Genomic DNA, 22,000 nt, shown 5'->3' with positions numbered 1-22,000 from the left:
TATCGCTCAATGTATCATATCTGTTGCTAGCAGTAAGCAGCCACAGTATTATCTTACTTAATTTTAAACCTTTGTCATGACAACCTAAAACACTGAAAAGTAGAGGTGACTAAAAAAATTAAAAAATCATGAAAATCGAAAAAATAATTAAAAAAATACCTGAAAAAACTGAATAGTAAAAAAAAACCGATTAAAATTTTTTAAAAACTGACCGGTTTGGTTCGGTTTTGGTTTTATAAGTCTGAAACCGAAAAAACTGAACCCAAACCGAAAAAAAACCTGAAAAAACCGAGTCAAACCGGCTTGAACCGGTTTTTGTCATAAAAACCAAACCGAACCGAATCGAAACCGGTCGGTTTGAACCGGTTTCGGTTTTTTAAAAAAACAAATTTCAGTTTGATTATTTTTTTTTATAAAAACCAAATCGAACCGAAAATAATCACCCCTACTGAAAAACATAGTTTTCAAACTCGGCTCGATGGTCGTTCCGGTCCAAAACCCGAGTAACGGGTTTTGAGATTTGATTATGTATTCTAGAGCCACACCGTACATCATTGATTTTATACTTTTGGTTTGGGAAAGGTGGAGTGAATTTTCAGGAAACTTCTTTTCTTGGCAATGCAAAAAAAACAAATTGTTTTAATAATTTTATCATTAGGGAAACCATATAAAAAAAATTATACAATTACAAAAGGGTATGTTTTTTGGATCTGCAAAAAGAAAAAGGAAAGAAAAGTTGCAATTTCTTATGAATAAAAAAAGTTTTTTTCCACGTAGACATTATTGATGGTCTGCAATCTCTTATCTCAACCTATCTAGATTTTATTTCAATTTAAAAAACCCATCCAAATTATACTCTTATAAGATCTTTTTCTTGATTAAAAAATTAAGATAAAAGTAATCTCATAATAAAATTTATATATAATAAATTATATGGTGCTTAAATTAACTGCAACAACATGTGTGTTTGATAATATGATTTACAATATTTTTGTAATTAAAAATATATTAAAATATTTTTTATAATTTTTTTAACATTATTATATCATAATCATAAAAAAATATATAAAATAATTTATTTTTATAAAAAATCCTTTAAAAAATAAAAGTTATTACAGTATCAAGTAGGCACTAGCAGTAAAAAATCCAGCAATGAGCATGTGGGACCCACAAGTCAAACCTCATCCACGGCCAGTTTCGAATCAAAAGAAGAAATTAACAGCTAATAAGTTTCCGTTATGGAGTCACCACAAGATAAAACACGCGTAAATTAAAAAGAAACCTGGATGCTCCGCTTTTTGCCTTCCGCTTCAGATCGTTTATCGAGATCGGCGACCATGCGGAAACGCCGGCTAGGATTTTTGACAATAGAAACAGCTTTTCTCCATCTTCTTATATAAGGCGACTTCCGATGGATTCTTGTGTTCCACTTCAAAATCCTTCAGTAAATTGTCCATTCTTTTCACCGGTTAATCGCCGAACAGCAGCACCGGCTGTGTACTAGTGGTTCTACTTGCGAGACGCCGAGTGAATTAAAAGGAGTTTTGTTACAAGGAGAAGTTGTTGAGAGTTTATTTGCCTTGCATGTAGTGGAAGCCATAATAATGGAAGTGTGACCCAATTAAGAATTGACACGTGGAGGCGGATATATTTGATGTATTTATACGGACAGACTTATTTCATAGAGAGAAAGCGGCAAGTCATGCTTTTTTTTGTCAATTTGTAGTCTTATAAACGGTGGTTGGGGTTTAGATAATTGTTATAAAACTTCATCCCGTGATCCGGTCTACAAGCAATTTAGTAATTTGTTTATTTTGAATTTAACTTGGGCTGATTAATTAGTGGATAAATCTAATTTTTTTAATCAAAATTATATTTTTTAATAACTTTTTTATATATATAAAAATAAAATTTAAATTGATTGATTAACTCGTATATCTAACTATCTAATTCATCACTCGGTATTTTTTTATTTAAGATGATTTCTGTATCAAGTTTTATAGCTATACATAAAAGTATGACCGGAAGAAGAATATTTTTTTATTTTTTTAAATTAAACATTATTTTAATGTATTTTCGAGCGAAAAATATTTTGAAAAACAATCGCTACTACAATCTCAAACATTCTATAATCGAAACTAATTATGAGATTTATGAGTTTTGATTTGGAAAATCCTAAAAGTTGGTTGGAGAAATTTAGTTTCTTTTTTTCCTTGAATTAGTTATAACTTTTATTTCAATAACTTTTTTAATCAAATATTTTTTTTTAACTCATATGCAACCACAAGCTAATTATGTAATTAAAATCTTCTCCAAACTAGCTACTTGAATTCAAATACTTGGACATCTTTTATAATATTCCATAGTTTTGATTTGATTGTGTCGATCATGAAAATCCTCCTGTCAATTCACAAACTATACAAGAATACTTGATTAAATACAAATAAAATAAAATAAAAATATAAGCATTGCTAAAAAAATAGATAATAATGTATAATATTTAATAAAAGATTTGATGGGTATAAAACTATATAATAAGGATAACTCTACTCCAAAATCTTGAAAAGAAGGCATGGAATAAGGTGATGATGCTATTTCTATTTCATATATTCTAATAAATCCATTTTTTTTCTTTTATTAATAGATCGGATCACTCTTCACCTGTAGTGGGTTTTTTTTCCAACAATTAATAAATATAAATGGTAAATATATAGAACAAGATCATAAACCGCTACTTTTTTAGGACATATATATCAAGAGAAAATCAAACAGTGTTCTGTCAGGATGGAACTAAATCAAACCATCTTATCCAACTGCATAAAGATTGGTAGGTATGACTATTTAAATTCTATCTTAATCACTCGTTTGAAAACAAGGTCTTTCACCAGCCAAGAGATGAGAACAAGATCTTGAACGATCTTGATGTTAGAACGACAGAAAATGCTCACAGTCACACAAACATGCATGGTTGCTGTCCACATCTCCAACCGGGAAAGATCTTGATGTTAGGAATCAGTCTAGTTTTTTGTTTTCAATTATAAATAGGGTTGAGCAAAAAAAACAGGAAAACCAATTAAACCGAGAAAACCGGAAAAAAAATAATCGAAAAAACCGAACCGAAAAAAAACTGATTAAACCGATTAAATTTTTGAAAAAACTGGCCGGTTCGGTTCGGTTTTGGTTTTATAAGCAAAAAAACCGAAAAAACCAAACCGAACCGAACCGACAAAAAACCGGAAAAAAACCGAGCCAAAACCGAGCCAAACCGAAAAAAACCGAGCCAAACCGGTTTGAACCGGTTTTTTCCCTAAAAAAACCGAACCGAACCGAAACCGGTCGGTTTGACCCGGTCTCGGTTTTTTTTTTCAAAAAAAAAATTCAGTTTGGTTATTTTTTTTTGATAAAAACCGAACCGAACCGAAAATGATCCCCTCTAATTATAAGAGATATCCTTAAATTATGAGTTTGCCTGATAATGGAGGATAAATACTTTTCTCGAATGATTTTCGAAACATATTCTTTATATGTCTTCTAGTTAAAAAAAAAAATGATTATGTATTAATTACAATACTTAACTGTAAAAGAGTTTTTATAAAATTCAAAAAGGAAAACACAGGCATGGGCCTAAAAGGCCAAGTCAACATACTTCGTATTTTTTAAAAAATTATTTTACCCATCTTGGATTGGCAGAACATGTTGTTCATGTTTTTTTAACTTCTAAAATTTAATTTTCAACTTGTTGTCAAAAACCAAACCACATTCAAAAAAAACTTTACGGTCCCAATTTATATTTTTTTAACATTGTTTAACGATAAAACTATTTCCATTAAACTTTTCTTTTTAAGATGAACTAATTAACATTAAAATCATCTTCTTCTTTTTTACTACAACGTGGTTAGCCGAGTTCTTTTTTTTATTTTTCCTTTTTCAGTGACTTTTTCTTTCCTTTCTTAGAGTGAACTAAAACGTGAAAAAAATAAAGTTTAAGAATTGAAATATAAACACTTAAAACTAAAAGGACCAAATAAATATATGAGTAAAAAATTTCAAGAATCAAAATAAACTTTCATGTGAAAAAATGCATTGTTTCTATAATAATTTGTGTCCTAGTAAAAAAATACAAAATACTATGGATTTATCCCAAATCGTTTAGTTTTTTTTATAATAATAATAATAATAATATATGATTATTCTAGATTATATTATTTAGAAATATTAGTATTTATTATTTAGTAGTTAAATTAGGACTTTGTTAGGATTTTTTATTTTATTCTATTTAGCTAGGGCATATAAAGAAACAACTAGATATTAGTTATAAGGTGGTTGAATAATCAAATAAAATAAAATAAAATTTGTTTGCAAGATCGAATTTGTATCTCTCTTAGTTTCTTTGTCAAGATGGATGGTGTTTTTATTGATTTGTTCGCTTCAAGATGATTGAGTATCTCTCTCTTGTTGATGATTTTTTTTCTTCTATCCTCCATTTAATTTTCGTATTTTATTGATTTTTCTCTCTCGTGTCCTCCATTTAATTTGGCACCCATCATGGAATTCATCTATGATTCTTGTTCTCTTAAAAGATAATTCGAGAACAAAAGAATCGAACACGAGAGAACAACTTAATTATCGCTTAATGTATCATTTCTGATGCTAGCAGTAAGCAGCCACAGTAAGCTTGTGATTTTCTCTTGGTTTGTTTGGAGAGGAAACTTGTGGAAAAAAAGCATTAAAAGTTGAGGACAGAAGTTTGAAATGATTTAATTCTTGTCTACTTTGTCATCATTAAACATGTCTTTGGAAATGCATGTTAATGTTTTTTTTTTGTTATAAATTAATTTTTTTTATATATTAAATCATTTTGATACGCTGATTTAAAAAAATAAAAAATATCATTTTAATGCATTTTGAAATGAATAGTACTTTGAAAAGCAACCGCAACCACACTCTCAAATAGTTTTAATACTACCATATAGTTTTCCAAGACTTGATATAGGTTTTTTGACCTTGTTATTTCTTGATTTCATTAATGAATTGTATAGAATTGTTCCAAGGCGAAGACTATTGTAACATTTACTAAAAGGCATCAGTGCAGTCATAGTAAAACACTCTTTAGTTTTTTTTTTTGAATTGTCTTTTTTTATTTAATTTTTTAGCTATTTTGTTTTTTGTTTTTTATGCATTTGGGGTTTTGTTTTTTTGCTTCTTTCTTTGTTTTTTTTTAATATATTTTTTTGTTTAATTTAGTTTGTTAATGTTAAATTTTTTTTATATAGTTATCAGACTTTCATGATACGAATTTCGGGTTTAATAGGTCAACCTTGTTTGACAAGTTAACCCAGAATTTTTTTTTGTTTTTAATTAATTTTTTTGTTTACTTTAGTTTGTTAATGTTAAATTTCTTTCTATTTAGTTATCAGACTTTCATGACACGTATCTCAGGTTTGACGGGTTAACCCAGTTAATTCTGGGTTAACCCGTCAATTTTTTTATTTTAATAATTTTTTTAATTTAATTTAGTTTGTTAATGTTAATTTTTTTATTTAGTTATCAGACTTTCATGACACGGATCCCGGGTTTAACGGGTTAACCAGGTTTGACGAGTTAACCCATAATTTTTTTTCTTTTTAATTAATTTTTTTTCGTTTAGTTTAGTTTGTTAATGTTAATTTTTTTTCTATTTAGTTATCAAACTTTCATGACACGGATCCCGGGTTTGACGGGTTAGCCCAGTTGATTATGGGTTAACCCGTTAATTTTTTTTTTCCTATTTAGTTATCAAAGTTTCACGACAAGAATCTCAGGTTTGACGGGTTAACCTGGTTTGAGGAGTTAACACAGTTAATTCATATTTTTTTTTCTTTTTCTTCATTAGTTTTTTTCTTCCTATTGGTTTTTTTTCTTTGTTTTTTTTCTTTTTAATTAATCCATTTAATTATCACACTTTTATGACACGACCTTGCAGCCAAACCCACATTCAAAGTTATTGGGTCCGGTGTTACAGCCAGACCCACTTAAACTTGGGCCATCCAAGTTTAATGTTGTTAATAATATTATAAATATTGCTCTTTGGTCAGGTGTTGCAGCCAAATCCAAGACTTTTTGGTATAGCTATGCAGAAAGACCTAACACTCTTAGATCTTAGCTTTTTTTGATATTTTTAATACAAAAAAAATTAACCCGCGGCATCGTGCGGGTCAATGGAACTAGTTAAAGCTTCAAATCTGAAACACAGAAAGCAAGAAGATTTTTTTTTTTTTCGAGTTAGAACATGTATATACATCTTGTGTGGCAAGAACTAGCATACAAAATAAATAAAATGATTTGCGTAAAGGGTATTCATTAATGAAAATCTATGGGATTAAGAACATACTTGGACAATAAAACTTGCTTTGATGAGATAAGTCACCAGACTCATGGCAGCAATGAATTCAAACTACAGTTCTTATCAAGAAACCAGACTAAATTTAGGAAGTTTTCGGTATAGGAATGAAGAGGAATGGGCCATTACTGAACACACTAAATTTAGGAAGGTTTTAACAAGTCTTTCTTCTGTATTCTATTATGAACGAAAGGCTATATGTTTTGGTGGCATGCATGGTTCTTGTTGACTTCGCTGGTGCCTGCTGACTACTCGGATGAGAAAATGGTTAGCCTGTGTATTCCCTCTGTAAACAACTATCTATATATAGGGTCCCTTTTTTGGCCGGAAGGTTCTTTTTGGTCCCTTTTCTTTTCTAAACATACCAGTCCATACCATATATAATTAAGCATTGAGGGTAATTTCTGAACAAATCAATTTTAACTCCTAGCTTAAAATATGAAGTGCATGGTTAATCATTATAAGCTAACAGAGTTTAGATAATTAACAGGTCAATTAAGAAGTGGGGGCAAAGTGTTTATGGAGGGTAAAAGAAAAAATCGCCAAGGACACCATCTCACATACATGGATCGCATTAAGCACTGGTTTGAAAACATTTCTTATTAGTAGCATTTTTTAAAAAAAATAAACATTTCATAATCTAAAAAGCAAGTTTCAAACAAAAATAAAAATAAAAATAATGTATTCATAGTTTTTATGGCTATATGAAAAAAAAGAGAATAATTAACACGCCAAGACTATATAAAAAACCAGCAATAACAAAAAAAATATCTATTTTATTCTCATTGAATATTCATATGCAATTTCTTTTTTTACAATTTATTGTATAGTACGCTAGTAGATCATTTAACATAGTTATTGCAAATATAACCAAAACAACAATAGTTTTATTTAAAATATATGACATGGTTGGATGATTTTTACATAGCATTGTAATTATTAATTTCAAAAAAATTAACTTTAAATTAAAAATAAATGTTTATGGGTTTAGGATGCTAAGCCTGCACACCTAGCTTCTAAAAAGAAAAACACAGGCATGGGCCTAAAAGGCCAAGTCAACATACTTGGTATTTTTTGTTTTTAAAATTAGATAGGTGATAGCAAACAATACGTTGTTTGTTGTAATTTGTTTTTTTTTTAATGACTTTTTTAAAAACAAATTACATTTATTATTTGTGTCATCTACCTAATTTGTTAAAACTAAAACATAAAGAAAATAAAGTTTAAGAATTGAAACATAAACACCTAAAACTAAAGGGATAAAAAAATATAAAAGTAAAAAACTTCAGAGATCAAAATAAAATGTCATGTGAAAAAATACATTGTTTCTACGGAGCAATCTATAATAATTTGTGTCCTAGTAAAAAAATACAAAATACTATGGATTTATCCCAAATAGTTTAGTTTTTTTTTATAGTAATAATAATAATATATGATTATTCTAGATTATATTATTTAGAAATATTAGTATTTGTTATTTAGTAGTTAAATTAGGACTTTGTTAGGATTTTTTTATTTTATTCGATGGATGGTGTTTTTCTTGATTTGTTCCCTTCAAGATTATTGAGTGTGTCTCTCTTGTTGATGATTTTTTTTCTTCTATCCTCCTTTAATTTCCGTATTTTATTAATTTTTCTCTCTCGTGTCCTTCATTAATTTGGCACCCACCATGGAATTCATCTATGATTCTTGTTCTCTCAAAAAATAATTCAAAAACAAAAGAATCGAACACTAGAGAACAACTTGATTATCGCTCAATGTATCATATCTGTTGCTAGCAGTAAGCAGCCATAGTATCATCTTACTTAATTTAAAACTTTAATGGGTTTAATCCTGCTTGTGATTTTCTCTTGGTTTGTTTGAAGAAGAAACTCGTGGAAAAAAGCATTAAAAGTTGAGGACAAAAGTTTGAAATGATTTAATTCTTGTCTACTTTGTCATCATGTGTGTTTGAAAACACGGGTCAACCTGTGTTTTTAAAAATTTTAATTTCTTTTTATGTTTTGATACGCTGATTTTCAAAATAATTTTTAAAAAATAAAAAAATATCATTTTGATGCACTTCAAAATAAAAGGTACTTTGAAAAGCACCCGTAACCACATTTTCAAACAAGTTCTATTTTGCTGCTAGCATATAGTTTTCCAAGACTTGATATAGGTTTTTTGACCTTGTTATTTCTTGATTTCATTAATGAACTGTATAGAATTGTTCCAAGGCAAAGACTATTTCATCATGTTAATTAAGAGTTTTTTTTTTTTTTTTTCAAGACCAAGAAGAAAAAAAGATTGTTCCCGTCCACGTTATCAGTTCGGAAAAAAAAAAAAACAGTTGCCGGCTTGGGAGGAAAAGGAATGTATACGACTACTCTTGCTCAAGGACAATATTTTAAATATCATAGAGAATATAATAATGAATGGAGAAGTATAATCCTTAAACAACGGAGAAGGGAGCCCACCTTACTCTTGCTGCTTAGATTCTCGTATATTCATCTCTGATGAGGGTATTTAAGAGAATAGTAGTATTTATTTTTTAAAATGTTTTTTTATTTATAAATATATTAAATTAATTATTTTATTTTTATTTTTAAAAAATTATTTTTGATATCGATATATTAAAACATCAAAAAATTAATTTAAAACAAAAAAAATAAAAAAAATCATTTTTTTTCTAAAATATTTTTAAAATACAAAAACAAACAGCATCTTTATTAATCAGTGACGCAAGTTACTAACAATGTTTCTTCTTTAAACTAACAATGTTACTTCTTTAATTAAGATAGAATTGTGATCATGCTTACACAAGAGATGAGTGTGATTTTGCGGATGGAGAAGTTGAGGCAACGAATCTTATACAAAAAAATAATTTGATGATTCTCTCTTCGAAGAATCCGAAGAGGAGGTAGGTTGATCACGTTGACTTTGTTGTTTGTTCATTCCAAGCTCAGTATTATAGTTCAGAAGAACATTGACTTCTTAATTAAAGAAAGATGGAAGGTCTTTGTCAAAAAGTTTCTTCACGCTATGAACTTTCATGGAGTTTTCGCTACTTCAACAATGGAAATTGAGTACTTATGATTGTTCTAGATTTTATTATTTAAAAATATTAATTAACATTCATTATTTAGTAGTTAAACTAGAGTTTAAGCTTTGTTGTTGAATTTAGACTTTTAGATTTTTCTATTTTATTCGATTTAGGGTGTGTAAATAAACAAATAAAAACCTCTTTAAATAAAAATATTTTAGGCTCAAAATTTATATAAACTTAAACTATCTTGTATTATTAATTTTAAAAACTTGATCAACATGAATCTGACACCATATCAAAGAACTATCTCAACTCAAAAACTTAAATTACTGAGTAAAGTCTCGAAATATAATTTATATTATTTTTCAATAAACTATTTATTATTTTGCTGCTATATTTTAATTTTAGGACTCCTTGTTAAAAGTTAAAAAATTAGAAGACTTCCTAAACTAAATAAAAAAATATCTCCAGCATCATCAAAAAATTGTCAAACGAGAGCATGCACTAGGCAAGCTAGTCAGTGGACATCTTATTAGTCCATCTATTAAGATACAAGAATGAACATTTTATACGATAAAATAGTAGTTGACTTACTGTTTTAGAAAAAAATAATAATAATATTTATTTATATCTCTTATTTTAAAATTCACTTAAAAAATGGAAGTTTATAAAAGCTTGTGGAAACTAGAATTACGAAAGAAAATGATGGAGCTTGAAAACAACAGATCGTCATGTGACAAGGGAACGACGACGTTATGCTATCAAGTATTTCTGCAGGCCACGCGCGTCTACACCGCATTCATAATATTGTATCAGAATATAAAAACAACAATAATAGATTGTAGACGTAATGTCATTTGGTGAGCTCAGGACACAAAAATAGTTTTTTATTTTAAATATATCAAATAAATCAGCTTTTTTACAATAATATATTAAAACTATTAGAAAAAAATAATAATTTAATATTTTAATATTTTTTCAAGTCAAAATTAATTTTAAAAAACACCTAAAAATATAATTAGACCCTGAAATAAAATAATAAACTTGGAATAAGACTGCAATTGAATCAATAAATGGACAGCAGATTCGAAGCAACAAATGACAATTAATTTTAAAAAAAAGGCAATGGTATCAAGTGGGGCAAAGATCACGGGAGAATGACGTTGAGACACCCATTCTTATATACTTCTTTAAAAAACGATTCAAATAAGCCATCTCTGTCATGAAAACCTAAAATACTGAAAAGTTATAGGTGAGAAAAAAACTGAAAAATCAAGAAAATTAAAAAAAAATAACTAAAAAAATTGGACCGTGAAAAAAAACCGATTAAAATTAAAAAAAACCGACAGGTTCGGTTTCGGTTTTATAAGTCTGAAACCGAAAAAACTGAACCGAACCCAAACCGAAAAAATGGGAAAAAAACCGAGTCAAACTGAAAAAACCAAGCAAAACCAGAAAAAACCAAGATAAACCGGTTTGAACCGGTTTTTGTCCTAAAAAACCAAACCGAAACCGGTCGATTTGAACCGGTTTTTGTTCGATTTCAGTTTTAAAAAAAAAAAATTTAGTCTGGTTACTTTTTTTTTTTTTTTATGAAAACCAAATTGAATAAAAAATAATTACCCTTATTAAAAAATATAGATTTCAAACCTGGCTTAATGATCAGTCTGCTCCAAAACCCGAGTCTCAATTTTGAGATTTGATTATGTATTCTAGACCCACCGTACATCATTGAATTTATACTTTTGGTTTGGGGAAGGTAAAGTGAATTTTCAGGAAACTTCTTTTCTTGGCAATGCAAAAATCAAATTGTTTTAATAATTTTATCATTAGGGAAACCATATAAAAATAATTTATTTAATAATTTATTTTTATAAAAAACCCTATAAAAAATAGAAGTTATTACAATATCTAGTAGGCACTAGCAGTAAAAAAGAAACACACATAAATAAAAGAATTCTTTTCACTTTAGTAAGATTAAGTAAGATTGGATGTGGGTTTTTTTTCCTATTTTTCTTCATTTTTTCTATTTATCTCTTTTTAAATATTAATATTTATGAACACAAATTTTTTTGATGGAGAAAATATTGGTGGCCATATATTTCTTGAAATGGATCAAGTTCATTTCATTTGAAAAACAAAATGCTGAGGGCACTGACGTAAATCCACCGCAAAAACTCAAAAACTGGCCTAGAAAACTCAAGAAATTCCACGTCAGCATTTCAAGAAGAAAAACAGTTAACGTGTAAGCAACTCATTGGCCAAGAAATCCAGCAATTAGCATGTGGGACCCACAAGTAAAACCTCAGCCACAGCCAGTTTCGAATCAAAAGAAGAAACAGCTATTAAGTTTCCGTTATGGAGCAACCACAAGATAAAACACGCGTAAATTAAAAAGAAACCTGGATGCTCCGCTTTTTGCCTTCCGCTTCAGATCGTTTATCGAGATCGGCGACCATGCGGAAACGCCGGCTAGGATTTTTGACAATAGAAACAGCTTTTCTCCATCTTCTTAAGGCGACTTCCGATGGATTCTTGTGTTCCACTTCAAAATCCTTCAGTAAATTGTCCATTCTTTTCACCGGTTAATCGCCGAACAGCAGCACCGGCTGTGTACTAGTGGTTCTACTTGCGAGACGCGGAGTGAATTAAAAGGAGTTTTGTTACATGGAGAAGTTGTTGAGAGTTTATTTGCCTTGCATGTAGTGGAAGCCATAATAATGGAAGTGTGACCCAATTAAGAATTGACACGTGGAGACGAATTATACGGACAGACTTATTTCATAGAGAGAAAGCGGCAAGTCATGCTTTTATAGGAGTGATTAGTGAAGTTTTTTTTTTTTGTCAATTTGTAGTTTTTTAGGACATATATATCAAGAGAAAATCAAACAGTGTTCTGTCAGGATGGAACTAAATCAAACCATTATCCAACAGCATAAAGATTGGTAGGTATGACTATTTAAATTCTATCTTAATCACTCGTTTGAAAACAAGGTCTTTCACCAGCCAAGAGATGAGAACAAGATCTTGAACGATCTTGATGTTAGAACGACAGAAAATGCTCAGTCACACAAACATGCATGGTTGCTGTCCACATCTCCAACCGGGAAAGATCTTGATGTTAGGAATCAGTCTAGTTTTTTGTTTTCAATTATAAGAGATATCCTTGAATTATGAGCTTGCCTGATAATCTGAGGATAAATACTTTTCTCGAATGATTTTCAAAACATATTCTTTATATCGATCTAATTATGTCTTCTAGTTAAAAAAAAATGATTATGTATTACATTATTTAACTATAAAAGAGTTTTTATAAAGTCAAAAATGTTTTATATAGTTAGATTTCTCTACCAATATATATAATGTTATATTGTGTACTTAATTATAGATGATAAGGTGCGCAATAGTTTTGTATATAAAACAAAAAAAATGGAGAGAGAGCGCGGCGAGTATTGCAGTGCTTTTTAAAAATAATTTTTAAAAATTGATTGTAACATAAAAACAAATAACTTTAATCTTAAAGTTATTATGATGTTTACATCTCGACATTAAATTTAAATCCTTGGTGGAAGGTTATTGTATTCTCATCACAATATCAAGATATTTGATAAAAAAAAAATGTTAGAAAATAATAAATCATATCTTGGAACCTCATCTAACAACTTAAGCTTTTGGGTTAAATTGGTTCTTTGACATGGTATCAGAGTCTTGATGACCAAGTGATCACGAGTTCGAATCTCACCACCCCTATTTATTTGATAAAAATCAAGTACAAAATAATATGGGTTTATGCAAGTTTAAGCCCGAAAGGCTTTCACTTGAGGGGTTGTGTTAGAGAATAATAAAACATATCTTGAAACTTTACCTAACAACTTAAGATTTTGGGTTAAATTGGTTCTTTGACAAGAAAAAGCTATTTTATCATGCTTTTGTTTTGATTCCACCTAAAATGCCATTAAATCTTGATAAGTATTCTGAAACTAAATAAATAAGATTTCAGTATAAAAAGACAATGTACTAAAATGAGCTTCTTTTTACTTACTAAAATGAGAAGTGCTTGAAAATAACATAAAAAACAAATTTTGCTATAAGATGATTTCTTTTATTGGTTTTGATCAAAGTTTAATTTTCTCAGTGTTCAACAATTTTAACAATTATTTTTACCAAAACCACATACAAAGCAATATTTACCAAATTAAAAGTTTTTTTTCATATTATAGCAGTGATTACTTTTTAAAGTATTTTTTATTTAAAAATATATTAAAATAATTATTAAACTATTCTTCCAGATACAACATAAGCCATGTCCTTATTAACCATGGTTATTAAACTCTACATGGCTGAATTGGGTAATGGGATGTGAAGGTTGTTTTAGGTTGATTTGATTATTTAATATTTTTTAAAAATCCTAATATTTATTGTTTTTGAAAAAAAAGGGTTTTTACTTGGTTTTATTAGATCTGCGAGTTAACCTAAATTCTAAATTTTAAACCGAATCACTTAAGTCAATAGACTAGTTTATATCCTGTATTGTCAGAGTTTTGGATTGATCCACCAAGTTAGTAGGGGTTTTATAATAATTTTATTAATCTTTTTATGTGTGTTTAATATTATGGTATATAATATTTTTTAAAAATATTTTTCGCTTGAAAATGTTTTAATTTTTTTTTAAATTTTTTATTTTTGATATTAGTATATTAAAATCATAAAAAAAAATATATGATTTTTAAAAGCAAAAATACTTTTTTTAAAAAATCTAATAACATATCTTACCGCACTCTAAAAAATGTTTCAAGAATTAAATGATTAATATCGGTCCTTTCTTTGTGCGGTGTCCCCCTTTCCCTTTCACGTGCATCTATAGAAAGAAGATGGAGACGACACCACAAAGTTTTGAAGTCAAAATCAAATTTATGGCTTGTCGAAATAATTGTACCTTAAACGAAACGAAAGACAAGGAGTTTGAATGGTGCTTGCCACGCAAGGAATTTGAATGGGCTATTAGTTTTCTCAAATTTTTATTTATTTTATTTGCGATCCAGTACTGCCATACCATATGAATGGGGGTTAATGGTGATCATGATGACTCACGTAATAATTTCTCAAATTTATTTTTTATTTTTTATGTTTTATATGCAAGATATTATCAATATTATAACCATCATAATTTCAATTATCACTATTATTATTTTTTTAATCACCTCTAATATATTATCATCAATTATTATTATTATTATTATTTATAAATAGAATAACAATCATTATTAATTTGGTATTATTATAACTAATATTATTATTATAAATGTCATAATTATAATTATTATATTGTTGCAATCATTGTCACAACTAACATGTTATCATTTCACAATGATGATTAAATAAGTTAAATTATTAATTTTAGTTAATATATTTTTATATTTTTAAAATTAAATAATGTCTCTGTACAGTTTTTTCCTTCACATACTTTTGTTTATAACCAATTTTTTTAAATTAGAAATAAGAAATAGTTAAAAACAAGAAATAGTACCAAAAACTAGGTCGTGGCTCGAAACCAGACATCTATGTCCTAGAGACTAATGACACGATCAATGGAAGCCTTAACATGAACCTCGGCAACCAAATGCAGTAGAATATTTGTAAAGGGATAGCTTGATTGTGTTGCTTTGACAGAATTTGTGTGTCTCTTTGCACTCCTCGAGATCATCATCACGGGTCAAACGAATCCATTCCCCATCATCATCCATATACTTGAGGCCAATGCCAGTGAAATCATCTATCTTGAAACGTTTGCCAATCTCTTGTTGCAATTCCCTTAAACCCCAGTTTGGTTGCAAGAATAACCTAACCTTTTCTACTCCAAAAATGGCTTTAACTCTGAAGACATCTCCTCCTCGTCTATTCTGGCCAAACTGTGGTGGAGTTTCTAGCAGACTTTGATGAATCTGCTCATTGATTGTCCTTGTTTTGTGGATATATGATCTTGAGAGAAAGTCTGGTTCTACTTCGTTATTCAAGGAATAAAATTCTGCTAATTCACTACTGCTAGTCCTCTTTAAAACCCCATTCGAGGTTTCTGCTGGTAAACCGCCATTTCCATTGCTTGAGCCAGTTATAACGGTGGCGGCATGCTGTTGTGCTCGAGCAGAACAACAGTTACTTGAACAAGAGCTCCTACTACACGGAGAGGAATGGGATTTTGAGGTAGTGCCAGAAAAGATAGTATCATCAGGTGGAGAATCAAAGTGCTTTGAACTGTCACTCCTCCTGAATGATGAAGAAGGAGCATGACTTGAAAGTTTTGTAGAGCTCAGTTCTGGGAAGGCTGAGTAGAAAGATTCAATCTGAATGGCACCCTTAGCACCTTGGACTGTGTCAATCACCTGCTGGAGTTTTCGCAAGGAATGGTCAACCTTCTTGATCTTTCGAGAAGGCCATCGCGTGATACCGTGTTGTCTGCATATTCTTTTGAGAGTAGTAGGGCAAACTGCAATTAGAACAAGTTTGTGTGATTACACCATTGATTAGCTAACAAATGACAGTCCTCTGATAAAGGATTATTGAAGACAACAACCTAGCTTTACAAACGAAAATGATAATAAAGGTTTCTGGAGGATTATATCAAGTTGGTCTCCAGCAAATGTTTGTCTGCGTAATGATAATTCTTTAATAAAGGATGCCTCAGATCTAAAATTGAAATGCTACTCATTACTTTATATATGAACATGTGATTTCATCTGTGATAGGATATTTGCATACCGCTGAGGCTTTGAGCAGCGTCTTTGAGGCTCCCTGCAAAGTATTGTCGAAGAACTTCCAAGCTGATTGTCTGGATATCTGTCTTGGTCCGTCTCTTCTTACCTGTTTTTCTGCTGCCAAATGAGAGATGTCTGCCAAAAGCAGAAGAAACTCCGTCACCCTCGGTATTGCTATTGGTTCTAGAATTTTGCTGAAGTTGACCCAACTCCGAAATTACTTGCTTATGGTCTAATTCCACCGCAGATTCATCCCAATGAGTTATCATCTTGAACTCTTCTTTAGGCTCTTTTGGATAGCCCCATGTGACACAGAAACTTTTACTCTTCTTTTGGGCCTCCACCATACGGGAAATCCAAGATGATTCATCCAATGGAGGTTGTTTCGAAGGTGATGATTCAAAACTCTGATTTTCTCCATTACCAAGCCCCGTGTCCATGACAACCTGTAAACTCCAGCAAACCTGCTGTATGGCAATAGGCAATAAATCCCACATCTTCTTTTGTTCTTCGGTGTCTTTGCAATCTATTGGCAAGAATAACTCCAACACAAATTCAACTAATCCGGTAGCAATGCTTCGCATGGGAATCGCTATGGCAGCATGAAGACCAAATATCTTGGCATGGTGAGCCAGAGGATAATCTTTCTTGCTGAAGGAAGTTATATCATTCGCGAAACATTGTTTTTGTGTTGTGAATGCCCTCCCCACAATCCCTTGGCCTAGGAAAATGTATTGCTCAAAACTTGCCATGTGAAAACCTGAAAAATCTCTATCGGCCAAAAAGCAAGCAGAATCCACGGTGGATATACAAGCGCCAGACTTCTCAGCAAACTGCTGGCGTCCACCTTTACCTTGCCGGCTACATAGAGCCCATGTTAGAGCTAAGGGTAATCCATATGTCTTGCAAACAGATTTCACAATCTCTGATAACTCAGGCACTGCAACTTGATTTAATCCATTGCAAGTCTGTGATAAAAGGAACAGCAGTTGTGGTCTTAGTTATGAACGCTGAAAACTTCAGAAACCTGAATCTAGTGTCTCTGTTTCTAAAAGGCCTATCTACTTACCTTCACACCAGGTGAGCAGAAGTCTTCAGAACTTCTTAGATCAACAGCCTGCAAATCAACATGCATATAAAGAGCAGAAAATGAGCGAAGTTCTCTGCTATATGTCACAGGCTTAAAGAAATTGATAACCATTGTTACTTTTGAAAGGCATTTCAATCATTCAAAGATCTGAAAGTTCAATGCAAGTCAATGGATTTGAAATGAAAGAAACATGAAGCCTATATGCAACTAACAGAACTAACATAAATTATATAACAATAGTCTCATTGTTAAACTTGATAGCTAATTGAAATCCTTTGCAAGATACATGGGAAACGAACAAACCTTGAGAGCTTTGCGGATGTCTTCTAGTTCTGGACGATAGGTTATCTTCTCAGTAGTAGTCACAATCTCAACTATGCCCAGGCAAGTCTCACTGCCTTGTTTGAAAAGAGGGAGTGCAAGAGACCCTCTAATGTTATGTTGTACTGCATGATCTCTACGCGGATATTCTTCACTTCTGAATAGACGTACATCAGGAGTCCACTCAGGCAGCTTCTCCAAGAAAACCCGACCGGGGAACCCTACAGAAAATTTCGCATCCCCTTCTACTTGGAAGTGATAGGCAACTGAAACATTTCTATAACTTGCAAGACTCTTACAACTTGGATTGACGAAGTATGGCTGATCAATAGTAGCAAGGACTTTTTTCCCTTCTTTCTCCACAGGTAGCCAAATCTGGATAAGACTATCTTTATATTGGATACAATTTTTTAAGTATCTAATGGCTTGCATTGCTCTCTCCTTCACAGAAAATGAAGTCAGTGGATTTACCCTCGGCACCATCTGCCATTCGACACCCAATCCAGCGGCTTCTACTCGATAACTTGTAGTGTGCAGTAAAGATGTGGAAGTGTCCACAGAATCCTCAACCTGAGGTTCAGTCTGAAGAAGTTCCATGCTTTTGGGATAATCTAGAGGTGGATTTCCATGGCAATGCCTTTCTGTTTCTTCTTGATAATCCTGCTGGTTTGAGGCTATACTCAAGTTATTAGACCCCATAAAAGGCATATATAGTGAAGGGTGGTCATATAGAACATTAGAGATGGAGGGACCTTGCTGCAGAAAGCTGAACTCTCCATCGTTCTCGGCCCATCCTTGATACAAGATCTCATCCATTAAATCCCAATTCATGGGATTTCCTGAGAAGATCCCGAACGTAGAATTAGGGGAAGAGGAACTGTGTTCATCCATACAGTCAACTTGCTTGAAACTCGCGCCAACCAAAGCTTATATAAACTCCAAATTAGGAATGTTTCCACCTGAGACACAGGAGTATAAGACGAAACATGAGCAAAAGGAGAAAAACCCAGGATTCTCTACTTTCTTTACATTAAAGCTGTACTCTGAAATGCATTTCAAAGCAAATATAGAAGAGATACATGAAGCAAGAAAGAAACTCACTTTCTGAAGCCTCTTGATTCAGCTAGGTCCGATTCTCTTCCAGTCTGTGTACTATGCGTTGCTCAAAGCAATGAAATGTGAACCTTAATCATTACCTGATATATATATACGCGTGTGTGTGTGTGCAGTCAGTTTTTGACACAAAACAGGACAAAAGCTGAGTAATCAAGGAAAGAGATGCGTGTGTGAAGAGTTTTTAAATGTCCAAAGTACACAAAATGAAGAAATACATATTATAATAGGTAAATAAAAAAGGGTCTAATGCTATTATTTAAATCACCTGATCATAAACTGAGTTCAATTTCAATGACTCAAAGATTAACTGCCAATCGTTCTTACCTTAACCTAGCTAGTTAATAATTAGCTCAAGGTTCTCTTCCTTGTCAGCAGGGCTCAGCATTAAGCACTGGTTTGATTTCTAAGCGAGTGATTGGAAACATAGTTATAATCGTATTTTTAAAAAAAAATAATTTTTTTTTATGTTTTGAATTATTTTGATGCGCTGATCTTAAAAATGATTTTTATAAAATGAAAAAACATTATTTTGATGCATTTCAACGCGAAAAGCACTTTAAAAAACAACAGCAACCACATTCCCAAACAATCTTGCTCATACACTTCATTCTCTAGAAACAAGAAACTGTGGATGGTTTCTGCTGCTGCTCTGATTATATATCCTCTGCGGTATCATTGGTGCTTGTTCTTGTCCATATAAGGGCACAACAGCCCCATGTTTTATGGAGAAATGGCATTATTAATACTGGTTCAAAATCCATTAGTCCTCCCTCCAACCAATAAATTAAAAAATTAAGAAAGAGGACATGGTTGTTTATGTTATGTTTTTTGCAGCACAGATTCGATTTAAGGGGAAATGGACCACTTCCCAGATCATTTCAGAAGACATCACATTATAAGGACAGCTCGAAGGGTTAATGACAAGAGTTTTTAGTAATTAATCTCTATGTCATGCAATTCCCCTCCACCCCAGATCATTTAGGGGCAATGAATTCATTTTTATTCATGGCCGATCGATTTTCTGCATTTAACTACTTCATTAACAATAATTACCAACCTAATTAATTAAAAGTAGTTTAGCGTTAATGGTACTCTGAACATGGTGGAAACTTCATTGGTCAAACAAGACTTGTGGTGTCTCGTGTAGAGTGCCTGATGGTGAAACCATCATGTGCTGCATCACAGGAAGCGATACAAGGGAGATTGTTAATTACTAACATCAAGAAATCAAAGTTATAATACAAGCAAAACCATTTTAAGGTAAAAACTATAATTTATATTATTTTTTAATATATTTTTTTAATTGAAAGTTTTTTGAATTTAAAAGTTATAATACAAGCACGTCCTTGTTCATGTTCATTTAATAATTAAGATTCTGATACCATATCAAAAAAAAATCTCAATTTAAAAATTTAAATTATTAAATAAAATTTTAAAATATAATCTATATTATTTTCACGGTGCATTACAGTTTAAAAAGTCAAAACTCTAAGCTGATGTCAGGTTATACTATTCCTCAAGACGAGAAGTGCAGCAGCCGCAGTGCTAGCCATGGATAACCAATCTGTTTTGATCATGAGCACCTAGATTTACATGTTGCTTTCCACCATATTAATTTATCTCGTAAATGGATGTCAACGAAGCGCAGAGGAGATCGAAAGTACAATTAAACCATGAAGAGTAAATCCACAGTCTGACGATAGACTTACATATGCCTTACGTGATGACCAAATAGTGATCTAATTCTTTAATTAGAGCTAATCATTCATTAATCCTATTAATTATTGTGGCATTGAATGAGCTCATAAATTGCGTGGGGCTGCCATCAGCTCGCCTTTGTTTCATATACGATTGACCTTCAGATAAGTTAGAGCTAGCCTTGAGGTGGTCTGTAATTGACTTTTAATTTTATGTTCAGTCTGGGTTCAACTCTTTGAATCCAGCACCTAAGATTCTACAGAGCTGGTAAACCTCTTAACAACCCTTCTTTTTTCTTTCTTTTTATAAATGAAGCAGTGAATAAATTCTGAAACCAGAAAAAATCTGATGTGAATTTTCTGCCAAGCTGCAATCATGACTCATAAATATAAAACCTACCCTTCTTCTGGGATTCTTGAGCTCCAATAGCCATGCAAGCTTTTGCCAGCTGGTGCCACGGCCTCGAGGCCGGCAGTGGCAGCAAAGAAGACCTGAAAGCTCACATCACCTGTTTACAATAGTATAATCATTGCCCTCCCCGGTCAATCTTGTATCACCAAGAATCCATCACCAACACAGTTGAGAAGCGGATATCCGAGGAGTAAAGCTGTACAGATTCCATGCAAAAGAGTTTGCTTCTTCGAAAGTAACAGTTTACGCAGAAAGAAATTAATAATGGGGACCTCAATTGACAATATTTTTTTAAGGATTTCTAGTAAAAAAATCAGAAAACTGTTCCCTTATTGAATTGGATTACATCATTCGTTAGGTAGGATGCTGTGCCTTCTTCTAATCAACACTGTGCACAACATATGCAAACCAGCATTATTTCCCTATTCAGATATAAAAAAAAAACAATATCAGCAGCTTTTTTAAATCACTCAGCTTATTCGTGAACTTCATGGCGCTTGCGTTAAAGGGCTGCCTTCTTATATATATAATCGATTCAAATCTCTGGGAGCGACAAATGTAAGTGTTAGATTGAAGAGCTAATAAAATTAATCGCAACATGGTTCCAGGACTCCATTTTTGTCTTTATCTTCTGCTTGCTTTCTGGAACCTTTTACCTCACTCTTTTCTGTGCTGGTACACCACCAGAGAGTTGAAGAAAAAAAGCAACGACACAGTATTTTATTGTGGTTTACCGAAAGAACATGCAATAGAAGTTCTTCGTAGATGAAAAAATCAATAAAAAAAAAAAAAATTCATCGATTATTTCTAACATGTCAAATCATCAATCAAAATATCAATAAAAATTCCGATAGTAATTTTAAAAGAAATTATAACCTGATGGTAGGCTAACTCAAACGCAATCTCCGCATCATGTTTCTCCCTCTAAAACCCGAAACCTTTGCCTCTTTCTTTCTCTCACTAAAACCCAAGAATCACCTCCACAAATCCAGCCACCACCTACTGGCACATGTGGCATAAAATATCTTCCGAGGCTTAAACAAATTCACTCATTTATGTTTTAAATTAATCTAATAAAAAATATTTATAGTATTTATAATTTGCTTGTATATTTAATTATTTTACTTGTTTTTAACGATAATTTTATTGTATTAATATAGGATTTTTATTTTATAATTTGATTGGGATTTGGGTAAAAAATTGATTTA

General features: G+C 31.4%; 2 protein-coding genes and 1 long non-coding RNA gene across 4 annotated transcripts in view; all 3 read right to left on the bottom strand.

Moving 5' to 3' along the window:
* Positions 1 to 12,225, bottom strand: part of LOC7468918 (calcium-transporting ATPase 4, plasma membrane-type) — a 30,647-nt gene extending 18,422 nt beyond the window's left edge. Inside the window, exon 1 of one of the 2 annotated variants that reach the window (XM_052447878.1) lies at positions 11,807 to 12,225. In XM_052447878.1, the coding sequence (XP_052303838.1) occupies positions 11,807 to 11,977 (171 nt within the window). In that variant the 5' untranslated portion in view covers positions 11,978 to 12,225. Of the gene's footprint in view, positions 1 to 1,282; positions 1,662 to 11,806 lie in introns of those variants that run through there. The other variant, XM_052447879.1, reaches the window with a different exon arrangement.
* Positions 12,226 to 14,764: 2,539 nt separating this feature from the next.
* On the bottom strand, positions 14,765 to 18,744 carry LOC7483964 (protein NLP2). Its single transcript, XM_002322618.4, has 5 exons — positions 18,669 to 18,744; positions 17,550 to 18,526; positions 17,226 to 17,273; positions 16,161 to 17,124; positions 14,765 to 15,888 (listed from the first exon to the last, which is right to left on the bottom strand). Exons 2-5 carry the CDS (start codon positions 18,456 to 18,458, stop codon positions 15,002 to 15,004), a joined length of 2,808 nt encoding a protein of 935 aa, XP_002322654.3. The 5' UTR covers positions 18,459 to 18,526; positions 18,669 to 18,744; the 3' UTR covers positions 14,765 to 15,001.
* Positions 18,745 to 20,651: 1,907 nt separating this feature from the next.
* Positions 20,652 to 21,813, bottom strand: LOC112324438 (uncharacterized). The gene is made up of 2 exons (XR_002978276.2): positions 21,669 to 21,813; positions 20,652 to 21,549 (listed from the first exon to the last, which is right to left on the bottom strand). It is a non-coding gene; the product is annotated as an uncharacterized LOC112324438 (long non-coding RNA).
* Positions 21,814 to 22,000: the final 187 nt, after the last annotated feature.

The sequence above is a fragment of the Populus trichocarpa genome, chromosome 16, assembly GCF_000002775.5.
Source record: "Populus trichocarpa isolate Nisqually-1 chromosome 16, P.trichocarpa_v4.1, whole genome shotgun sequence".
NCBI classification, from domain to species: domain Eukaryota; kingdom Viridiplantae; phylum Streptophyta; class Magnoliopsida; order Malpighiales; family Salicaceae; genus Populus; species Populus trichocarpa.
The sequence above is the reverse complement of the archived record's forward strand: the minus strand, read 5'-3'. Positions and strand labels throughout refer to the sequence as shown.